This window comes from Panonychus citri, unplaced genomic scaffold (assembly GCF_014898815.1).
Source record: "Panonychus citri isolate SS breed McGregor unplaced genomic scaffold, ASM1489881v1 Contig00096, whole genome shotgun sequence".
Taxonomy (NCBI): Eukaryota; Metazoa; Arthropoda; class Arachnida; order Trombidiformes; family Tetranychidae; genus Panonychus; species Panonychus citri.
Window position 1 is genome coordinate 319,773 of NW_026515501.1, and position 22,177 is coordinate 341,949.

The 22,177-nt window shown below is 29.2% G+C and overlaps 2 protein-coding genes across 3 annotated transcripts in view; one reads left to right on the top strand and one right to left on the bottom strand.

Moving 5' to 3' along the window:
* Positions 1-22,177, bottom strand: part of LOC128388288 (cAMP-dependent protein kinase type II regulatory subunit-like) — a 36,203-nt gene that overhangs the window by 9,439 nt on the left and 4,587 nt on the right. The window contains exons 1-5 of one of the 2 annotated variants that reach the window (XM_053347680.1): positions 3,326-3,907; positions 3,028-3,066; positions 2,877-2,929; positions 1,303-1,386; positions 271-377 (exon numbers count right to left, since the gene is read on the bottom strand). In XM_053347680.1, the coding sequence (XP_053203655.1) occupies positions 271-377; positions 1,303-1,386; positions 2,877-2,929; positions 3,028-3,066; positions 3,326-3,374 (332 nt within the window). In that variant the 5' untranslated portion in view covers positions 3,375-3,907. Of the gene's footprint in view, positions 1-270; positions 378-1,302; positions 1,387-2,876; positions 2,930-3,027; positions 3,067-3,325; positions 3,908-22,177 lie in introns of those variants that run through there. The other variant, XM_053347679.1, reaches the window with a different exon arrangement.
* LOC128388300 (uncharacterized) lies at positions 4,194-9,116 on the top strand. Its single transcript, XM_053347692.1, has 2 exons — positions 4,194-8,173; positions 8,237-9,116. Exons 1-2 carry the CDS (start codon positions 8,157-8,159, stop codon positions 8,709-8,711), a joined length of 492 nt encoding a protein of 163 aa, XP_053203667.1. The 5' UTR covers positions 4,194-8,156; the 3' UTR covers positions 8,712-9,116.

Below are 22,177 nucleotides of genomic sequence, written 5' to 3' on the forward strand. Positions count from 1 at the left end.
AAATTTTTTCTTACTATTCATCAAATCAAGTTACTATCTAATATAATGATTAACTGATTATCACTAACAAAACTTTTAATTAACTGATGATTACGATTATAAATTACTATGGATGATTGTTTGATTAGTTAATTTATATAAGTTACTCAACATGAGCTATTGAATCAAGGTTAACCTTTAGGTTCAATATTGGTAAAAATTTCGGTCAATATAAACAGAACATTGGAAAGAGAGATAAAACTCTGAACGGAAAAGGAAATGGAAACTCACCTTTCTATTACGTAAAAATAGTCACCATCATCTCCTTGCCTTATAACTAATTCACCAGGATGCACCTTCCTTTCAAACATGGCGTCCAGAACTTCTGACATGTCTACCTGTAGTTTTAAAGAATGGAAAGAGATAAAAAAGAAATGGTCAAGTATTAGGATGGAACCAAAATCTTTGAAGCTAAATGTTTATGTCCAGTTTTATGGGCAAGTTACTGAAAAGTGGACATATTACAAAAGAGGACGAAATAATCTAACGAGTAAAAAGTATTCACTTTATATTTTATTGAGGAAAAAAGTGTAACTTTGTTCATCTTTGGTAATTCATTGACTTATCTCAGTCACTCATTCATTCTGAAAGTGACCAGCTTAACTGGTCAATATGTTTGATTACATTGACATTTTATGATATAAGTTCATAACTCTTAATAACTGAATTGAGGTTATCATTATCACCATGAACCATCTGAATTCAGAGACACATTCATGATGATTATCTCACAATTGGGATTGTTATTTAACTTTTATTAGTGTTGATTTTTCCCCTTGGTCCTTTTTTTTTATTTGTACTGATATTTTTTTGTTCATCTCAATTCGTGATCTGAATCATTAAATAATCCACCAGAGTAATAATAATATATCAATATCATGAATGGTAAACAAAGGTATGAAAGTCAATATCAAAATTATACTGATTGTTATCCCAAAATTAATCACAATTGATTGATTTGTGTGAGATCAATTTTCATCAAGCTAACAATTGATTCCATCATATTATCTGTTAACAATCAATGTCTTTTGTCATGATTAAATGGCTTCAACTCTTTAGGTCCATCAAAACAATTTATTCACTAAGGACTAAGACAATGAGTGAAATTAATCTACTGACCAGTAGTTAAATTTACATTTTCTCAGTTGAAAAGTGAATAATTCAGTTTAATTTATAAAGGTAAACAGAAAGGTAACTTTAAAATCTACTCGGGGGATGTGATTTACTGATTAACACTTTAATTTGATTGTGATCGAAACTTACCTGATCCAATGATCTGAATAATAATATACCTTTGACAGCCTCACCAAGACGTTTCCTTTGCTCATCACTTTTAGGGTGAACTACCTGTTAATTAAACATAAGATAATTCAATGATTAAATTTAATCACAATGATTATGATGAATCCCCATTTGGATAATGATTGTCACAATTGAATCTAACCTTTGGTTTACTTCATTGAAAAAGTTAATTGTGATCAAATTTCGTATTTAATATCTCATTGTATTTCTCTGTTGATTCAGAATTGATTTATTCAGATAAATAACTGAATGATCAACCATGAATCTTATAAAGCAAATTATAACCTTAATTCAGTCTGAAAGTTGCAGTTTCTTATTGAGAAATTGATATTTTCAGATGAGTTTCCAAGAATATTGTGAAACTCTGAATCCAATAATCGATTGCATGATAATTGAAATGTTATATTATAACAATAGTACATTTTTTAATAACTTTTGAATCAAACAATTTATTGATTCACTTACTAATAAATCAATACGATAGTATTATCATGATTTTCATCTGAAATTCATTCAACTGAAACAGTTTTTATCTTGATTACGTTAAACTATCATGTTAACATGATAATAATAACAACAAGAAAACTTGAGTTTCTTCATCAATACCTGATTGAACCAGAATTGACTGTTCATGGTAAAAATAAAAATGAAACTCAGAGCAAAGTTGCATCACGAAAAATTACCATGTAAATAGTTTTATTATCTTATTGTACTTTCACTATTAGATAATCACAGTTAAAAAAATTCACTTGAGAATTGATCTGAAAGAGTTAATCTAATTATCAATCTTGAAATTAATTAACTTGAACTCAACTGATATGAATGAGTTGAGATTTTCAGAGATTCTAATAACTTCAACTCGATCTTACAAGAATTTGATAAAACAATTTCCCACTCCTTTTTATGATAATGATGACAATAAACATGGTGATCTGATTGATATCTGATGAATTCTGACCTTTTCTTTGTATCTGTTATCTAGTAATAAATATATCATGGGTAAGCTGATTCTATTTCATGAGGCATAGCTGAATTATGATGATAATCAGGTTGGTTCTGGTTTTTGTCCTAATTAGAAACATGTTATTATCATTACCATATCATTATTTATCCTCTGCCTCCCTTGCTCACTCACTCACACTATTATCATTAACATTATTATCATATTATATTCACAATGTATCCTCAGTGTATCATGATGATATATTTTCAGGAATGATTATGATGCATTTTGTTGATAAATATGATAAAAGGAAATGCTTGACGAGTGTATTCATATCGAGGGAAAAGTTCTGGTTCCACTGATCATGCTCTTCATCATCATGGTGAAAATAGACTTTTATTTCATGGTGAATCCATTTATCATCTGTCTTCTTATTCTGAGTCTTTTTTTTATTATCATTTTCGTTTTCTTTTTCCTTCTTCTTCTGATTCTTATTATAATCTACATTTTCATGGCCATGAATCTATCGTTTATATAAACCAATGGGTCATCTTGATGGTCAGTTAAATGGATAAAAAATTGTTAATCTTACCTTTTCACCTTCTTCATCATCCTCTTCAGCTGGATCATAATGTTCAGCAAAAACTGTTCAAAGATCATGAAAAAAAAGTAAATTGGGTTTGCATTGAGTTTCTTGGTGTTTCCATCATGAATGCTATCATGAATCTCCCTGAGTTACTTACCTGATTTTCTGCGATTAAAAGATAACTTTGTGGGTGGTTCTGTTGATGAGAATGAGTAAGAAACAGTTAATTAGTAATTTAATTTAGTTCTCTTGGTTGTGATTAGAATAGGGTTAAGGAAAAGGTAAGTATGGAATCGGAATTGGAACTCATCAGGTAAATTCTGGTTCATTGTTCATTGAAAGAGTTTAAATTAAAATAATTATTCAAGTCTAATAAACTATTGGTTTAATTGTTGTTAAAAGATTGAGGACAAATTGTTAATAAGGTTTATTGAGTTGATTAAATCTTTAAATACCAATCATGTTGTTAATTAGTGAGCAAATTAAATCTTGATGAATGAGCATGAAAAATAATTGGTTGTAAATTTGTAAATATAATCATTAAATTAGCAGAGAAAAAATTAATAATGATGATTATTAACAAGTATTAACAATTGACAATTAGTTTGATTCCATTTAATTTCAATTAATCACAGGCAGAGAACTCAAGTTTAAACAGTTCTGACCATTTGCTGTTGATTTATCACCGAATACTGAATTTGAACAGAAATTTCAAAAACAAATTGAAAGTTAATTGTTGTTTATGATTTTGGTTTCGAAATGATAACGACAAAGTATTGAAACGATAACAAGATTAACGGGTTAATAGGATTGTCCTATTGATGGTGTTAATTAGCTGGTAATCGAAGTTGAAATTAGCTAATGAAACAAATCACAGGTAAACGGAATTAGAAAAAAATTACTTCCCAACGAAAAGTTTATGTTGTATCGTAAAAAGAAATGATGAAAATTGAGCTTTTTTCTTCGTTTTCATGGTTCCAAGATGATGAAGAGGTGGAAGAGAAGGATGAATATTATGATGGAGGTTGAAGAAGAGGAGGCAGAAAAAGGGAACATGAGAATTGTTGAAGATGAAGAAATAAAAGAGAAAATTCTTATTCAGGATTCTGCTCAGAGATGGGATGAATTCTTCAGGCTATTCCATGATCTATTCTCACAGTTATTCTTTACTTTTTTCTTTGTCGTCTTATCCTTCTAATCATTTTCATTTCATCTCTCATCCTCTTCTTATTGGTTTTCATTTACTTGCTTCATCTTCATCCATCCCAAGTCAACTCTAAATGTACAAAACTTTCTAGGCCTTGAGGGTTTATTTTAGTTTTCAATCTCAATCTTAACTCACTGAAATCATGGTTATTCTGATATTACTTTATTTAGACTGAGAAATAAACTCACGATAAATGCTCGTAACATTTACCATGAGATTGAAAGATAAGATCATGATAATGGAGAAACAATCAAACATCAAGTATCAAGATCATCAGCTCCCGATGATAATAAATGTTTCCTTTGATTGAGAAAAAAGAATAATAAAAAAAAACTCAAAAAGTAGGTCAACAAATTCAAGCCACTTCAAGTTCATCAACTCTTACGTAGTCATTATATTGACCATTAGGTGACCTTTAACTTTGCCCAAGGACAGAATTTCCAAATCTCCAATCACAAGAAAAGGAAAAATATTAAAATGAGAACAAATCGAACTGAAAAGTTCAGAATTAATGTCGAAAAAAACAATCAATATTCATATGATTCCAAATGTTATCATTTAGTAGTATCCGAGGTGGAAAAAAACTGAATTTGTCTTGAAATCAAATGAAATTTTCATGAGAAGTTCATTCATTCAAAAAACATAAAGAATATAACTTTATATTTCTTTTGGGATTCGATGGTCACCTCAGTTTCTCTTAATTTCGATATTGTGTTTACGAAATACGAAACCGTTGCAACTGTGATATAAAAAAAAAGAAAGACAACAAAAGTGATGGAAAGAGGAAGAAAACAAAAGAGAAAAACTCTGAAGAGAAAGAGAAGATAAAAGGAAGATGATGATAGTATCAATCGATAATCATTAGAGTGGGAAAAAAAGAATAAAAGAAAACTGGTCATTCTTTATTATTCTCATTTCTCCAAATGTCCAGTAGCAAAGTAAATAACATGAAAAGATTCTAACTGAAGAAATTACATCATCACCTTTTACCTGTATTATCTTCATCTTCATCTTCATCCTTCATGATCAATAAGAACCGATTCAAGTTTCATGTTACTAAATGAATCAGAATGAAAACTTTAACCTTTATCATTAACTTTTATCACAACTTATTGATCAACAATTAGAAGGTTATTAAATTGTGCTTACAAAGTTAATCTGACCATTGATCTTTAGTCCTAATTCATGGTTATCACAATTAAGGTGAAAACAGCTGATTAAAGCTATTTGTATATCTTCAGCCTGAGTCTACAAGGATTCATGGTAGATGTCACCATGAACGTTTGATTAACTCCAGAAAATATTATCTATCTTTTTTTTCACTCCAAAGTAAATAAGTTTATGGGAATAATTTATCATGAATGATAATATAAAAAGGGAATTAACATTTCCATAAATATGATCAAAGTGATGGAGATGAAGATGAAGATGATCAAATAACAGAAGCAATAAGTAAGTTATGTTGATCAATCGATGAATAGATGTTAAGATAAAGAGTCGATTCTAATAATATGATTAATATTAAATCTTTTTTACTGAAGAATGGAAAATGAAATTAATTTTCTTATTGACGTACAAATGTTATTATCAACATGGTTTTCATGATAATCATCACAAGATAATGATAATAAAAGGTTTTAGCGTTAATAAAATGAGGTAAGAAACTGTGAGAATTGAAGATTTTATCAGTTTATCACCAGCAGAACATGAAACTGGGGCAAGGTTTTTTTTCTCCTTCTTATTTCATCATGTTAACATTTTCTTTATCAAAAAAAAGAGAAAAATTTCTACAGAATAATTTTAACTCCCTGTGAGTGAGGATTGGGAGAGTAGTGGTGAAGTTGGATGACTATGGAGTGGGAGCCAGGGAGTATAAATTGATAGGATAAACTGGAAAGGTATTGAAGTATGAATTTGTGTGTGAGCATTGACGTCATAATTTCATGTCTCTCTCAGTCTTTTCCCCTGAATTATGCATCTTCCTCAACTGAAAATCCAGGTTAAATGTATAGTTGCCAAGGAGAATCTCCTGAATTTTTTTCTTCTCATTCTTTATCTCATCCCGAGATATTATCAATAGATATTATCATCATCCACCTATTATGATTCAAATTTGTTCAGATAAAAATACGCCAAGCCCATTGTCATATTCATTTCAAGGCTTTTCAATGTTCATCATGTCCAAATATATTGTTATAATATCTTAATATCCTTTTGATCTGAAGATGAGTTTCCATCATGTATTAATCATGGTTTGATAGATAAACTTATCAAGTTAATCGCAACCTAATCTTTGACCTATTTTCGTCCAACGTAAAATTAATTGTCACTTATAACTCTTGGGATACTTTTCAATATTCAGATTCCAATGTCAAAATTTTATCTCAGCCTGATTCTGATGCTTTAATTTCAAGGTTTCATGTTTTTTCATTCACTTCTTACTACTGGTCAATGTTTTTGTTGACCATTTGTTTTAGTTTTCTCTTTTTTTTGAACAATTGAGAAACTTTAATGTAACTTAATTGATATCGAGCTGTTCAGGATAAGTAAGTGAGGTTTAAAATCGCCTGAGGGTAAATTGCCTGTCAGAACAGTTTCTATGGTAGTTGACATTATCTTCATGATTGGAATATACAAGAATTGCTCAGGAAAATTGTTTGAGAGCAAAAAAAAAACGATAATAACTTTTGATGGATTAGGTTTCAGGTTAAATGATTGATGTAAACAGATTTAACCAGTAAGATTAGTTGGAAAGCAATGAAGAGGTGACAGTTCTGTATATTATGAAGATTCTCATGATGATGGAACTGAATAAATCTTGATTGTATGAGAAAGTAGGGGAATTCCAGTAGCATAAAGTGATCATCATTTTGTAGCTTCTGAATGAGTCAAAAGATGGAAACAGTTTGTTCAAGATCAACATGGTGTTTCATTATTTCCATGCATTTCTAATATTATATCTCGTATTTGTCTCCATCCTCATCATCTAGTGCTCTTCCACCCGCATCCTTGATCCCTCATCTCTCACTTTGCTTGAAAACAAAACCTACGATTAACTATTTAAACTGATGAACCTCTAAGATGTAAACTCGGTTATCTAACTGTATTCATGTTCACTGAATTGTTCAGGTTCTCCCTGAGTTATCATGTTGAAGATTTTTCATCATCATAATGTTCATATCTTGATAACTTTTTCTTTGTTTACTATTAATATTGCATCAGATTAAATGATGCTTATCATCATCAGGGTAGATTCAGAATTTCTTCAGAGTAAAAGCAAAGTTCATTGAGAAAATAAGAAAAGAAGATATTTTTTTCATCCAACCTCAAAGCTCATTTTGTTTATTATTATTTTGTAATCACCGTGATAAAGATGATAAACAATTTCACCATCTTATGGGAAGGTAATTAACAGGGGAAATTATCATTATGATGATTATAAGGATCAGAAAAAGTTCAGGCATAGAATCAGCTATAAGTAGGTTTACTTTTTCGTAATGAAATTTGCTTGAAATTTATTTCAATTATCATGATAATTTGCTTGTAAATTAATGATTCGGATAAAAAATTTTCAATTTCAAATCAATTACTCAAAATTCATTTTAAACACAGGAAATGAAATTCATAATATTAAATACAAGCAAATGTATTGAATGAACCTTCATGTTCACATGGTTACTCAACTCTAGAATGATAAAAAATTGAACAATTGGTTTGAAATTTTATCTTCAAGTAATATTTTATCTTCCTCTTCATCCAATGAATTTATCATGAGACTCATGTTTACGATGAATATTTAATAACTCGGATGAACACATGAAATCATTGAAAGCAAATAAATGTTGGCAAAATTTTCCTTAACCCATTCAAACAATAATCTAAATCACCAGAAATGAACAACTAAAATTAAGAGACAAAGATTATCTCCAAGTAGTTATGCAAAGACCTGGTCTGGGCCAAGCGTCCATACTGGACCAACATACTCGACCCACTTTTTGGAGGAAAATTCAAATTTTTTAAAACAGTATAAAAGAGGATACGATGAAACATAACATGATTTTACGAATCATCATTTTCTCATGACAGCTGATGACAGGTAAGCTCCTCTTTATTCCATCTATTTTGATAAGGTTGATTAATGTTCATTCTTTTATCTCAGATCTGGACCATTGAAGATGATACTGAGATATATTCGCAGGTATTTAAATGTTCGTACCCGTCACTTCCAGAATTGGATTAATAGAACCATAAACACTGCTATACAGCGTATTGAAATGGCTGATGAATTGAGAGATCAACTTGAAGCCACTGGAAAAAGGAATCAGACATTTAAAGAGAATAATGAAAGATTATCCAAGGAAATAGATGATCTGGCTGAAGAGTTAGAGGAATCCGCCGACATAATAGATGGTTATACAGATTCTATCAATTCATTAAATGATAGAAGTTTGAAGACCGAAATTATCGAAGATAAGAAATATAATGAGTATCTACTCATTCGTCTTGAGAGATACACCGGTCTTCCCAAAGACGATTTTTCTGAAAGATACAATAAGTGGTGTGAAGTTAAAACACAAGAAAATGAGCGGAAAGAATCAGAAGAGAGACGTCAAAAAAGAGCCAGAGGGCTTTAATTTTCAAATAAATATAGCTATTTAGCTTATTTCTGCTTAAATGTATGTTTAAATCATTTCAAATTTCGTGTCAAAAAATATCAAAAATTTGGTTCAGAAAGTTTGGTCCAGTATGGACGCTTGGCCCAGACCCGATCTTTTTATAACTACTTCTTCATGATTAATTGATTGATTGATCGGTTAGATTTAAGTGTGGCAATATCATCAATAAGAAAATTCAATGATAAATCTGAGACTCATTTTCTCTTCAGAGATTGAGAAACTGAATTACCATTAAAATATTGATTTTATTGCAAAATTTTTACTCATAAAAATCATCAGTTACCAATATGAGTTTCATTTATCCCAATTACAATTACAAATATCCAAATTTCTATGAAGTATTTCAGGATAAGTCTCCTTAAAGTCATCATGTAATAAATTCCGAGTTTGTAATAAATCAATTCCAATAGCTTCTCGTCCTCATCATTGTTTACTTAAAATCCGAATTTCACTAATTAACCACCAAAGATTGAGTTGAATTCTTGTTCACACTCAGAAAGTTATATATAATTTGAACTTTTCCTATTCCCCTGATAATCCTGATCCTCCTTTTCACAAGTTAAACTTAAATTAAAGATCAGCAATTTGATAAGATGCTTCACGATAATTAACTGTTGCTCAGGTAACTTAATCTTTTTGGAAAAATACTTTCAGTAAACTGAGTAAATTTCAATTACAGAATTTAGTTTAAACTCATAAAGTTAAGTGTTAATCTCAACATGATCATGTTAACCAGAAAACCAGAATATTAATCTTATCATGATCCCTTTTCATGATCTTTATTTTTGCTAATCCAGCAAAATTAATCGTTTACTTGAAATAAAATTGTTGTATTAATATAATAACAATTGAAATAATAATGTTGGTCAACAAATAATAAGTTGACCATGGTCAAGGTGGAGAAAGCAATGATTTCTGGTTGATAAGTTGATTTCATGGTATAAACCTGAATGAAAAATCTTGATCCACATTGAAACACAACGAATACAATAGCGATCTCATTGAACGCTTGATGAACTTCAAAGTATCTGTTAATCATGGTAACCAGGTTAATAAATATCCTCTTTGTCATTCTCCAACCATTATCATCATCATCATTTTTCATCTTCCACCCACTCCCTCACCTTCCTCTTCCTCTTCCTTTTTTCTCCTTCTTCTTTTTACTTTGTAAACCAAAACCTCCTGAAGATCAGTTTCAGTGTTATTTTCATGGTAACTGAATTTCCCATTGTAGTTTCTCATCTCAATTGTAATTTCATCCCAATGATTTTTTTTCCTTCCCCTATCATCCAACTCTTATCATCGTCTTCTTCTTGGAACAATCATTGCAATTTCATTAAACCATGTAACCGGTAGCTCATCTTCATCATCATCATCATCATCATCATCATGAAAAGTTCTGATCATGATTCAGTTTCCTCTTCTGTTTTCCTCACCCCAATTCTGAAGACTCTGAAAATCTCATTCCTTTACTTTCAACTGTAAATGTCCAATGGTTTCCATTGTTTCTCTGTAATTTATTTATTAAGAAAATGAACTTTCAGTTCCTGGTGTTATCATTATCATGATGGATTCTGGTTTATTTGAACAGTTAACTTTTATCGATTACAATTGTATTGTAATAATAAAAACAGCCAGGGATCGGGAACAGAAAAAACTAACAATCAATTGATCAATTCAAATACAAACACAATAACCTAATATAAAAGCTCATGAAACTCAACTTGTGAAATTCAAGATTCTGGATCAATATATTACTGAAACAATTGGTGATTATTTGAACATTTTATCATGGAAAACTAAATAGATATGTTTCATTTTGTGAATTTAATACTAATACATTTGAGAGAAAATTAAATTACTCTCACAAACTTAATGTATACAAATAAAAGTAACTTGAATATGATGTATTCTGATAATTATCACATTTAAATTGTTACAATTAATAATAACTGTTGAATGGTATAACCATCATGGTAAGAGAAATGATTTAAACGAGATTGAAAAAAGATCTTCAGAAATGAGATTAATTCAACTGAGAGGAAAATGTAAATCATAATCATGAGAAGATAAAATTTATTAACATAACTGAATAATTTCATCTTCTCGTGATGATCAAGAGAGAGAGAGAGAGAGAGAGAGAGAGAGAGAGTTACTTTTTTCATCTTAAGTTCTGAACTACCATGATAATATTATCCATGATCAATGTAATAACATTTTAAATAAAACTTGTCAAATGGGGGAAATTCAAAATTGGATTTATCAAGTTATTCCAATGTTATCATGAAAACTCACCATGAAAGTTATTATCTACTCTGAATAAGTAATATTATAGAAAGTGGGATAGGAAAGTTTATTTTGATGGATATGAAATAGTTTCTGTTCATGGTGACTGTTAATTTTTGATCAGATTTTCTTATTACTATTATTGGTTGTTCCTGTTACTCACAAATTGAACTTGTTGAACTGAATAACTATCATGAACTCAACTGAAATTATGATAACATTTTGACTTCATTCCTTTTGCTGACCAGTCATTGAAAAGACTACTGGGTTCCCTTTCGGATTCTCTCATATTAATAAAATGCTCAGTTGTTATGGTTCATTGTTCCTCTCTCACCATCTCCTGCTCGCTGATCATGATATTCTTGATTGGATGGAGATTATATAAATATAATGAATTCCAAATACCAATAAACTCAGAATTCTTATCTTCTTCTTTTCTTCTTTTATCCTCTGTCTGCAGATCAAAATGATAATATTATTGAAAGATTGTTCGAATAAAGAGAAAAGAAGTGTAAACAATAGAAATTCTGTGTTTCCATGATGATAATGGTTTTCTAAATTAGAATATGTAACAATAATAATAGAGGAAAAATCGAAAAAAAGTGAAAGAACGAAAATTCCGAGAAAAACATGCAACATTCTGTATAAAAGTTCAGATGAAATTGATAGTGTTTATAACGATAATTTAACTCAAATTCAATTGATGAAATGCTTACCTATCATGAAATTTTTACGATTATCATCATGATTGAAGTTACAATTAAATGGGAAAAAGAGGTGAAGGTTACCCATGAGAAGAGGAAAAACTTTCTCGAACTTGAAACTTCAGTGAGAATTGTGAACATTTTTTAATATAAGAAGAACTTTTCAAACTCAGAATTCTCATCATATTACTTTTTTTTTTGTTCCTTTTTCTCATATCATCCTCAGGTATCATTATCATCATCTTTATCTCCAGTATCATGATGGAGCTTTGAAGAATAGGAAGAGGAAAAAAAAATCAATATTCTGAAAGTAAATCTACTTTGAATTCTTTGTTCTCACTTTTATTCTGTTATTTATCTTTTTTCTCGTCCTCATCTTCTTATATTTTTTTCTCTTTCTTTTTTCTTCTTTCCAGTACTTTGTTATTTCTTCTTCATCTTCTTTATCTTCATGAACCTCTTAACTTTTTTTCTTTCTTCATGATAAACTCAAAGAGTTTTTCTGGTCAAATCTATTAGTTTTTACCAATTTAGCTCAATCTTCATCATCTTCACTTTTTCACCTTGTCATGATAACTTTTTGCCTCCTACAATCAGTTGTATCATTCCCATCACTTTGTTCATTATCTTCATCATCATGACCATCATTAACATCATCATAAGTTTGTCCTCAATATTATCAACTTCAATCTCTATTCAGTCTCGGAACTTTTTTTCTTCATTTTCTTCACAAACAAACAATTTTTCATCTTCAATTGTTCATTTCAATTATCGTCAACATGAACTGAATCTTACATGATAAATTATATTGAACTATCTCCACTCTGTATAATCAAAGCTATCGAATGTTAAGTTTTTGAATGATAATAGCGTCGGTTGAAGGGGCTGCTAACATGATCTCTGAAATATTGAGTCTTTTCATGAAAATAATCTCTGAATTTTTATGATTGTACATCCATAAGGGTTCGATGAAGTGGAATAAGAAAAGTTCTGAAAAGACTGAGACTGGAATTTCCAGCTGATGAGATCGAGAGATATATTGTTTGATTTGAGAGAGAAAAGCTCATCGATTTTATGTGAACATTAATTAGAATCAAAAGATGAATGAATTGATCGGAACAATCATCAATTCAATCAGAGTTATCGTTGTTTCATTGATTAGATTATGTGATAGAAACATCATCATGCATCATGATGATCTTAAACTTTGGATAGGAAAAGATGAAGAAAAATTTCCTCATGTTTTTTTTTCTTGGATTCCTAAAGACTTGAAAGCTTTTCAATCATCGGTTGTTAACTTTTTTTCTGATGAAGATTCAGTTAAACTTTTGGTAACATTAAGATGATAATACTCATGATATCATGAAGTAAATATATCATGGTCAGAAAGCTAATCAGCAAGAGTGAAAATCATGTTGAAATAGTTTTTTTTCTCAGATGAATTCCTAGTAACCCTGATTCTTACTCACAGTCCAAGAATTCCAAGTCTCATTCCCCATAAACCCAGATTTCATGAGTTATTTTTTGATTACATGAAATTCATTCAACATCTTTTATTGTGAAAACAAAGGAAAAGTTTCAAGTTTAACTTGAAAGTGGTTCTCAAGATCATGTAAGTTTCAATTGAGCTCCTTTCATGATAACTTTGGAGAGATGAAGAAATTGCTAAACTGAAATGCTATCAAAAAGTAATGATTTACTTAAAGTTAAATTCATAAAAGTCAAAGTTTCCATGAAAAAATCACCCTGATCTCCAAAGGAAATGATAAATTCAAAAATAATTTTATTCAACTCTTCAAATCACTCTAACAATGAACACCCACTCACAACGAGATTCTAATTTCATGAATTCTGATTTTCAGTTGACAAGAAGAGAAATAAGTTAAATATGTTCAGTGAATATTATCATGAATCTGATTATTACAATAGTCGATTCAGTAAATAAAAATATTCACAAGAATCAAATGTAACTTTTTATGGTGAAAATTTGGAAATAAAAAAATCTCATTTTTCATTCATAATCAAATGCTGACAAGGTTAATGTTGGGGTATTAACATTTTCCAATGATAATAACTGAGTTTCACTTTAGCTTTACGATTCTGTTCAAAATTTGTTTGAAAAAAAAAGGATTAATCAATTTTGAGATAATCTCATTGATAAGTGAGGAAAATTGAATGATAGTAATTATTTAGATTGTCAGAAGACAAATGAAACAATGTTATATTTGTTTCATGTTATTATTACATGATAATTGTTGAGAATTTGAATAATTCTCTGAATTATTCAGATAATAAAAGAGAGAAAAAGTAAAATATGAAAATTTAAAACAACTCATATTCATTATTGAATTTAAATTGTTTCATATAATTCAAGAGATCAAGATGAAGGGAAACAAATTATCATCCTGACAAAACATGATAATAATAATTTGTTGATAAGATGGTGAAATTGATAATATCATGTTATTCATGAATAAGATTCTGAATAGACATCAACTTATCCTCTTCTTACCGAAACTCTTGAAAATGTTGTTACTCTAACATTGAGATAGGAAAACATTAACAATCTATTGTTAAGAAATTCTGAACAGAATCATGTTCATCATCATCATCATCATCATGAAGATTCAATCTTTTCATTGGAAGGCGGAAGAAAAATTGAAAAGATAAAGATTTATTCTCATCCTCTATCTTGATAACCAAATTCAATACGATAACTGGAATCTGATATAAATATAATTGAATTGAATGTTCATCAATATTCAGATTTCATGGATAATATTTTTGATTTTGTTTCCATAAAATTTTTCGCCACCTAAACAGAAAAAACTTTCACATATCCTTCCCTTAGTAACATTATATTACTTTATCATCACCATATTCACTCCCTGTGGCTATAAATTTGATGAAATATTTATCAGAACGTTACTATGGTTACCAGAATTTCTGAGGAAAAATATTTTCCATCTATGGCGGTGGAAAGTTCATATTCTGATTCAATCTGATAATGAGAATAAACTTTCTTCATCCGTTTAGCTCATTATTATCTAATCATGTTATCAGAATATAAATACATATATATTTCTTTGCAATTCAGTCAATTGAAACTGAATAAATTTATCATCATCTTCATGGTGATTATCATGACGATGTTATTATTATTATCATCCTATTGAATAAGTTTGAATAACTTTATTTTTTGCTCTTGTTGTTGTTGATAACATGAAATCAATTCCAGAAAATAATGAATACAAATGATGACTAAATTAGAGATAGATTTTCAATTCAATTGTAATCATTATCATTTGGTTGATTAACATCATGAATGAATCAAGATTGTTCATGTTCAATTGTTATTACTATTTACTCAGGATTCTGTCAGTTGCTATCTGATGGGACTCACCCAATAACATGATAATGATGATGACGATGATGATGGTACAATGATAATAGTAATACATGACAAGGCCACACAATCAATACCATCAATCATTGTTGTTACATGATAAAAGTTTCAAAATTCTGATTAAAATCAGGAAAGAGGAAAAAAAAATCTCTTCCTTTTTTATTCCCACCCAACCCAATCTCATGAACATATACCTGAAAATCTGAGTCAAATTGTTTTTCAATAAATCATCATGTCACCAACCTTTATCATCTTCATGGAAACTCATCATGAATTATTTCATCGTCCTGATTGTAAAGTCAGATTATGATATGAAAATTAACCAAAACCCATGAACAGAATTAGATTAAATCACTTTAACGATTTGCTTTTGTGATCAATTTTAATCAATTACTAATTAACAAAGACACTAAATTGTTCATTAATAAGTAGGTAAACTATTAATAATTACCTACTTTATCATTATTATTAATTATCGTTACTCATTAACAATCAATGGAGAGGAAAATAATTTCACCAACCTCATGAATGTATCAACTATTAATTTCTCATGTTTGAAATTGAATCCAGAGGAAAAATTCATTTTCTCAAAGTATTTCTCATGAAAATCTCACTCACCAGATTATCAGATTTGAAACATGATCGTATTCAATTGGGCCTGAACTTTCAACTGTTGATAAAATGAATTTCAATGATTTTAAGCTTCACTCAACAACATGAACAAGAAATTGAATTTCCAATTCTTGAATTGAATTCTTATTCTGAACTTGGAAAGAAAAGTTTTTCCTCTTCAATATCCTCTAAAGTCATGTAGCTAATTAATTACACGACTTATTAAATTACCATTAAAGTAACAATGTAACAATAGTCATGACATGGTTAATAATAGTTACGCCGGAATCATGTTCATCATGATGCAGTTTCAGGGAAGGTTGAAATTCTGGTTCAAATGACAGGGGGGAAACTCTCAGGCAATTAGTAAATTGTTAAGACAGGAAATTAAAGTGTTGAGTGATAATAATCAAAAACTGTTGATGAGAATTAATTTCATTGTATTTTCATTAATAATCACAAGGAATGAACTGATTAATGATAAACATAGAGATTTCGTTGGAAGGAAAATAATACTGAATGGATTCTGATGAAATCGAGATAATTTGAACTTCTCATGAAAACTAATCATGTCCATGGGTCGGTGATAAGACTATTGATACATACAATGGTTACACTTAAATAAACAGAACTGAAATATAATATCAACTTGTTGGATTGAATTATTATTATTATTTACTCAGAATCGAAAAAAAATACTAATGGATCTTTAGAGTTCTGAACATTTTCTCTATCGATAATAAATCAATTGGTAAATCATAAATCCCTAAGAATATCAATTATTCACTCATGGATAAAGTTCTGACTTTTTCGATTGAGATTCGTAAAAGTAAATCTTTGAGAAAAAAGTTTCCATATCATAAAAGAAATCGAAAGATTCAAAATGTTGTCTGAACTTTTTTCTCTCTCTCTCTTTTTACTTATTTCAAGATGAAAATAAAGATAAATGTAATAATACACCAAGATAAGATGAAGAAGAGAAAAAGTTCTGATACTGATTATTCAGCTGAAGATTATCTTCTAACCATAATGACGATGAGGATCATCATCATCATCTATCAATATTGATAGAAGTTCAGTCTTTCTTACAAATTGAAAGTTCCAACGATTCTGAATAATATCTTTCTCTTAGAACTTTGGTTTTTTTCCCTAAGAAAAATATTTACTTTCTACATGATGATTTCTGCTTATCCTCCATAATCATCATCATACTTTCAACAATAATAACATTCAAGGATTGAGAGAGAATATGATTCAGATACAATTGAAGGAAGTTAAATCAATGTGTGGTTACTGAACAATAATAATAACGGTAACAATATTTTCATGGAAACAATTTATATCAATTGGAAAATCACAATTCTCATAATAATCATAATATCATCTTGGCTTTTTCTCAAGAGTTTACTTTTTTATCTTCATCATCTTCACCCTCATCATTCTGACTAAAAGCTTTTCGTATTATATTTCCTATCATGTATAAACCTCAGGTTCCCCCTGAACAATAACATGTTTGGTGATTGTAAAAATAATACTTCTGATAATATTTACACTATCGGAGGTTATTTTTTTCACCATCACTTTCATGGTAATATATTAATAGATGATGATGATTATAAGAAAAATGATTCGAGATTTTTTCCCTTTCTCTCTCTCTCTCTCTCTCTCTCTCTCTCTTTCTTTCTCTCTTTTGGCTCTTTCTTTTTTCTCTGAGGCTTTTTATCCGAAAATTCTGAGATTCTCCGAGCATTATTAATGTATTTCCATTACCCACTGAAAACGATGATGATGATAATATAATGATAATGTTATTAGTTGTTCTCCAAGTATCAGAATTAATATCAAGGTTTCTCATTTTCATGGTACAATTCATTTCTTTATATTATCATGATTATTATCATGTTTTTATTGTTTTCCAGTCAATTTAGATTTTTATTGAATAATTTACTGTTGATTTTTTTTGTTCGTTTCTAAATTCAATTAGAAGATTATTATTATTCGTAAATAATAATGATCACTTTTGTAGACAAACAAGTAATGGGTCAATTTATTGAATCTCGAATTGTAAGAACTTTTTTTTATTTCTTTCGTCTTATGTAAGATGATTCTTTATGTTTTCATTCATCATTAGCTTCATGGGTTCTCAAGTTCTTAGCATATCAGGTTACTGATATTTTGATCTGATTCTTTTCCCAATTTCATGATAGAATTCAGAGATTTTGTTTACTAGAATGAATGATAAGGTGAAATGAAAAGAAAAAATATTCAAATCGTGTTGTTTCAATCGTTGAACGGATAATCTGACGTTCAAAATGTTTTCTTCTCTATTATGAGAGTCATGAATTTCAAGACTTTTCTATTCCTCCTGTTGTCCAGTTTTTTTCTTGGTGATAGTTTAGGTTAGTATTTAATGAGAAAAAATAAAACTTTGTTCAGTAAGTTGATCATAATCGCCTCGAGTATCGGTTATTTTGTTGATATTATCATGGGGATTTTGATGAGGATCCATGTTAGAATTGAATAAACTCCCTGAGGCGAAAGGTTTCTTGTCCCATGTAAGAGAGATTAGAAAAGAAAGAAAAAAATTGAGCAAAAAAAAAGATAAAAGAAAAAAAAAGTTGATAGTCGATTGAAATTTTCATCATTGTTTCAGAATTTTTTTCAATGATAAAATTCTGTCAAATGAAATTCAGCTCTGAGTGAACCTCAATGTCCAAGATATAAACAAACAGATAAGATTAAGAAAAGGGAAGGAAAATAATAAGAGAAAAACAATTTATTCTCATATTGGTAAACATGGACAGTAAATAAACTTATCAAGATACTGAATTAAATTACATTCACCATGAAGGTGGAATGGAGGTTAAAGGTGAACACCATGGAGATAAAATCAATGATAAAGATTGAAGGAAACTCTTGAAATGAATCAAAAGCTAGAAGCTGAAAGGAAATGATTGCAATAAACAAGTAAGATAATTATGATTCTTCAGTCTCATGTCTACACCTTCCCTGGTTTCATGGATAATTCTGAGTAATTAACACTCACTTTCCTTTTTCCCATGAATATCAAAACGGAAGGATGTGAATACTAAATTGCTTCTGTATATAATACAAAAGTTTCCTTAAACATAGTAAATGAACTTACTTATTAGCTTGTTTCAGAACTTTTTTTTATTGTTTCGAAAATTTTTTCTCCCTCAAGATAATCAGGTTCATAATCTTACGGAAGTTCAATTGAAACAAATTGTATCTAATTTTGTTGTTTTCACTGATCAGTAAAAAAAGTTAATTCCTTTTGAACATTTGATTGAATGTTTCTCTTTTTTCATAATATTAACTGAATCAATGAGAGATATGAAAATATTAACCAAAAGTTGAATATAATTGAATAGCTAATAAGATATTTTTTCGTTCAGTTAGTGATTCATGCTAATTACTCAGGATCATGATGAGGTGGATTGTAGGTTTATCTAACAACAAACAAGACTGTTTACTTTCAAGTGTTATCAATCACCAATGGATGTCAATGTGAGTGCTAAAACTCATAGTTACACTTGAATTGATTTCATGATATCGATTAACTTTTTATTATTTTCATCATACATATTATTAATATATTGCATTTTAATTACCACTAATTAAATCTGAGGATCTTAAAAGTTTTACAATTAACCACACCAAGAGCATAATGTCACATCGGTGATAATTTGACGATCTAATGAAAATAATCAATTGATTAATAATGACAATCACTCAATTTGAATACGATATTTATGATTTTTACCATATGAACATGATGAGATTGAGATATCATGAAAAAAAAACTCAATTCAGATCAATCTTCAAGTCTAGAGATAATTTTTTTTCTTCATTCTGATCAATTGATAATAACAGGGGTAATATTATCATCATTATTATTATTCTGCGATTTGATTGATTCATTGATTTCACATGGTGATATATCATTTATCTGAATTGAGTTTGAGGTCTATCATTAATGTTATTAAATCATCAACAGTCAGTTGACTTTACTATTATCAAGGTGAATCTGAGACAAGGCGAGAGATATTATATTCATAGTGATTTTCATGATAATGAGATAAAAAAATCTATGTCACTGAACTCAATTGAGTTTATGATGATAACATTTGAGTTACAATTTCTCAAATTCAAGTAACCAGAACTTTTTTACATCAAGTTATTTAGAGTAATAGGGGAGGGGAACTTTTCCCTTTTATCATGGATCTTGAACTTTTTAAAAATATTACCATGAGGCTTATTGAGTGGGTGTCGACTATCATGAAGACTTTAGACCAATTGAATTGAATTCTGTTAAAAATCAACTCCCATGAAACTGGTTAACTATAAATAAACATGAGATTATAATGAATCAACATTTAAAGTTAATTATCCAGCATATAATATAACATGTAATTAATTGTTAGTAATGTTTTTTAATCAATTTCATTTACAACAATTAAATATTAATCTAATCAAGAACTTTGTCTTAAATCTGTCAGGGGATTCATGATAATTGATGATTACCACAAATTGTATTATCATCATCAGATTATCATCTTCCTGAAGGATAATGTTGTTTATTTTATAAGTTGATTGTTTTCTAATCATGATCATGGTGGTAATCAGATTTCTGTTATCATGGTGGTAAAAATACTTATCATGTTAATTGCTGATAAAAGTTCAGGTTAAGACTATATTTAAATCATAGTTTCTTGTGGAAAGATAATCAAATTGATTGAAAGAAAAATTTGTTACAATTCAAAACTTTCATCATGAAACTTTTTCGGGTGAAATTTTTCACGAATAACAGAATCATCAGAATTTTAAGTTATAAGTTAAGTCAGAAGTTATAAGTTCTGAGTGGATAAAATTTTCATTCTATCATGTATTCAGTAAGATATTCATGCTTATGGTGATGATGAAGATACAATAGGCTGAAAAGATTGAAAGAAAATGTTTTTGTTATGATAAAATAATAAGATGAAAAAAAAGGTTAAAGGAAAAGGTTTTGTTATTAATTTCCCCAGTGACATTAAGCAAATTCAGATGATTCAATCAACATGATTGTTTCTGAATTAAATTGTATTTCCAAAGGTAGTGTTTGTGTTGATAATGGTTCAGGTGAGTTAGGAAGGTTAGAGGTGGAAAAATACATGAGATGAGGTACAGAATATGATGTTGATAAGATGGAGGATGAGGTTAACATGAAAGAGGAAAGAAACAATATTTAATCATCAACAGTTTCTCTCTGAACTTTTACCATGAACACATTACATGGTTTCCAATATTAGTTACATCATTTCTGATTCAATCTCCTCTCTCTCTCTCTCCCAGTCATATATATTTTCCTTGGAAGATAAATCAAGGTAAATAGGATGATTTTTTCTTCTCTTCCTCATCTTCTTTTACCTGAGATTTAATGTTTTTCCCTTTGCTTCATCAATGTTTCTCTCACTTATCTTTATGAAACATAATCAGTTATCATTGCGAATAAGAAACTTTTATTCAAATCAGTAACTCGAATCAATTACAATAACTGATTATTATTGTTTGTATTTTCCTTGTAAATTCATTCATACACCAGGTAAACGTAATCATATTCAGGTAACCAAAGGTAAGGAAATATTAATACATTGTAACCTAAGAAAAAGATACAATTGATTTATGTAAATCATTTGGATGTAAAATAATAAATCAATTTCTGACCTTCAAATAAACTTTAGGAATCAAAAGTAATCAGTTAGTTGTATGTTAATCAGAGAAAGTTGATTTAGTTGGAGCAATTTAGATTATTTTAAATTGTTGCAATTTGAATGATTGATGTTGACAAACATATCTGATTGTGATGATAGTTGATTAAGTTTGATGATAAAGGTTTAATTTTGCTTAATCATGAAAACAATTTGATAAGAGTAGTTTAAACTAACCATCAGATAATTGGATGGACAATCAGTTGAAATCAGGGGATTTTATCATTTCCTGAATCCTGATAATATCATAAATGAAACTTTTGGGTATATTTTGATTTGTTGAACAATATTCATTGAACAAGACTCATTAGATTTCATGAGATTATTGTCAAGAGCTGAGAAGGAATTGTTTTTGAGAGAAAAGTTTTTCATCCTTTATTTTCAGTGTTTATCAATCTGAGGGAATTCAGGAAACTCCAGGAATTAAGGTGAGAGTGTAAAGATATCTGAACGGAAATGATTCAAATCTCCATGAAAAAAGTTTTCGTGATTTAAAACAGACAACAAAGATTATTCAATCTCTATGGAGGTGGTAAAGGTAATAATAAGGGTGATGGTGGGTTATGATCATGATGGTAGAGACTAGAGCATTAGATTGACTGATGTTGATGAAGATGAACAGTTATCATAAACCAAGTGACTAAT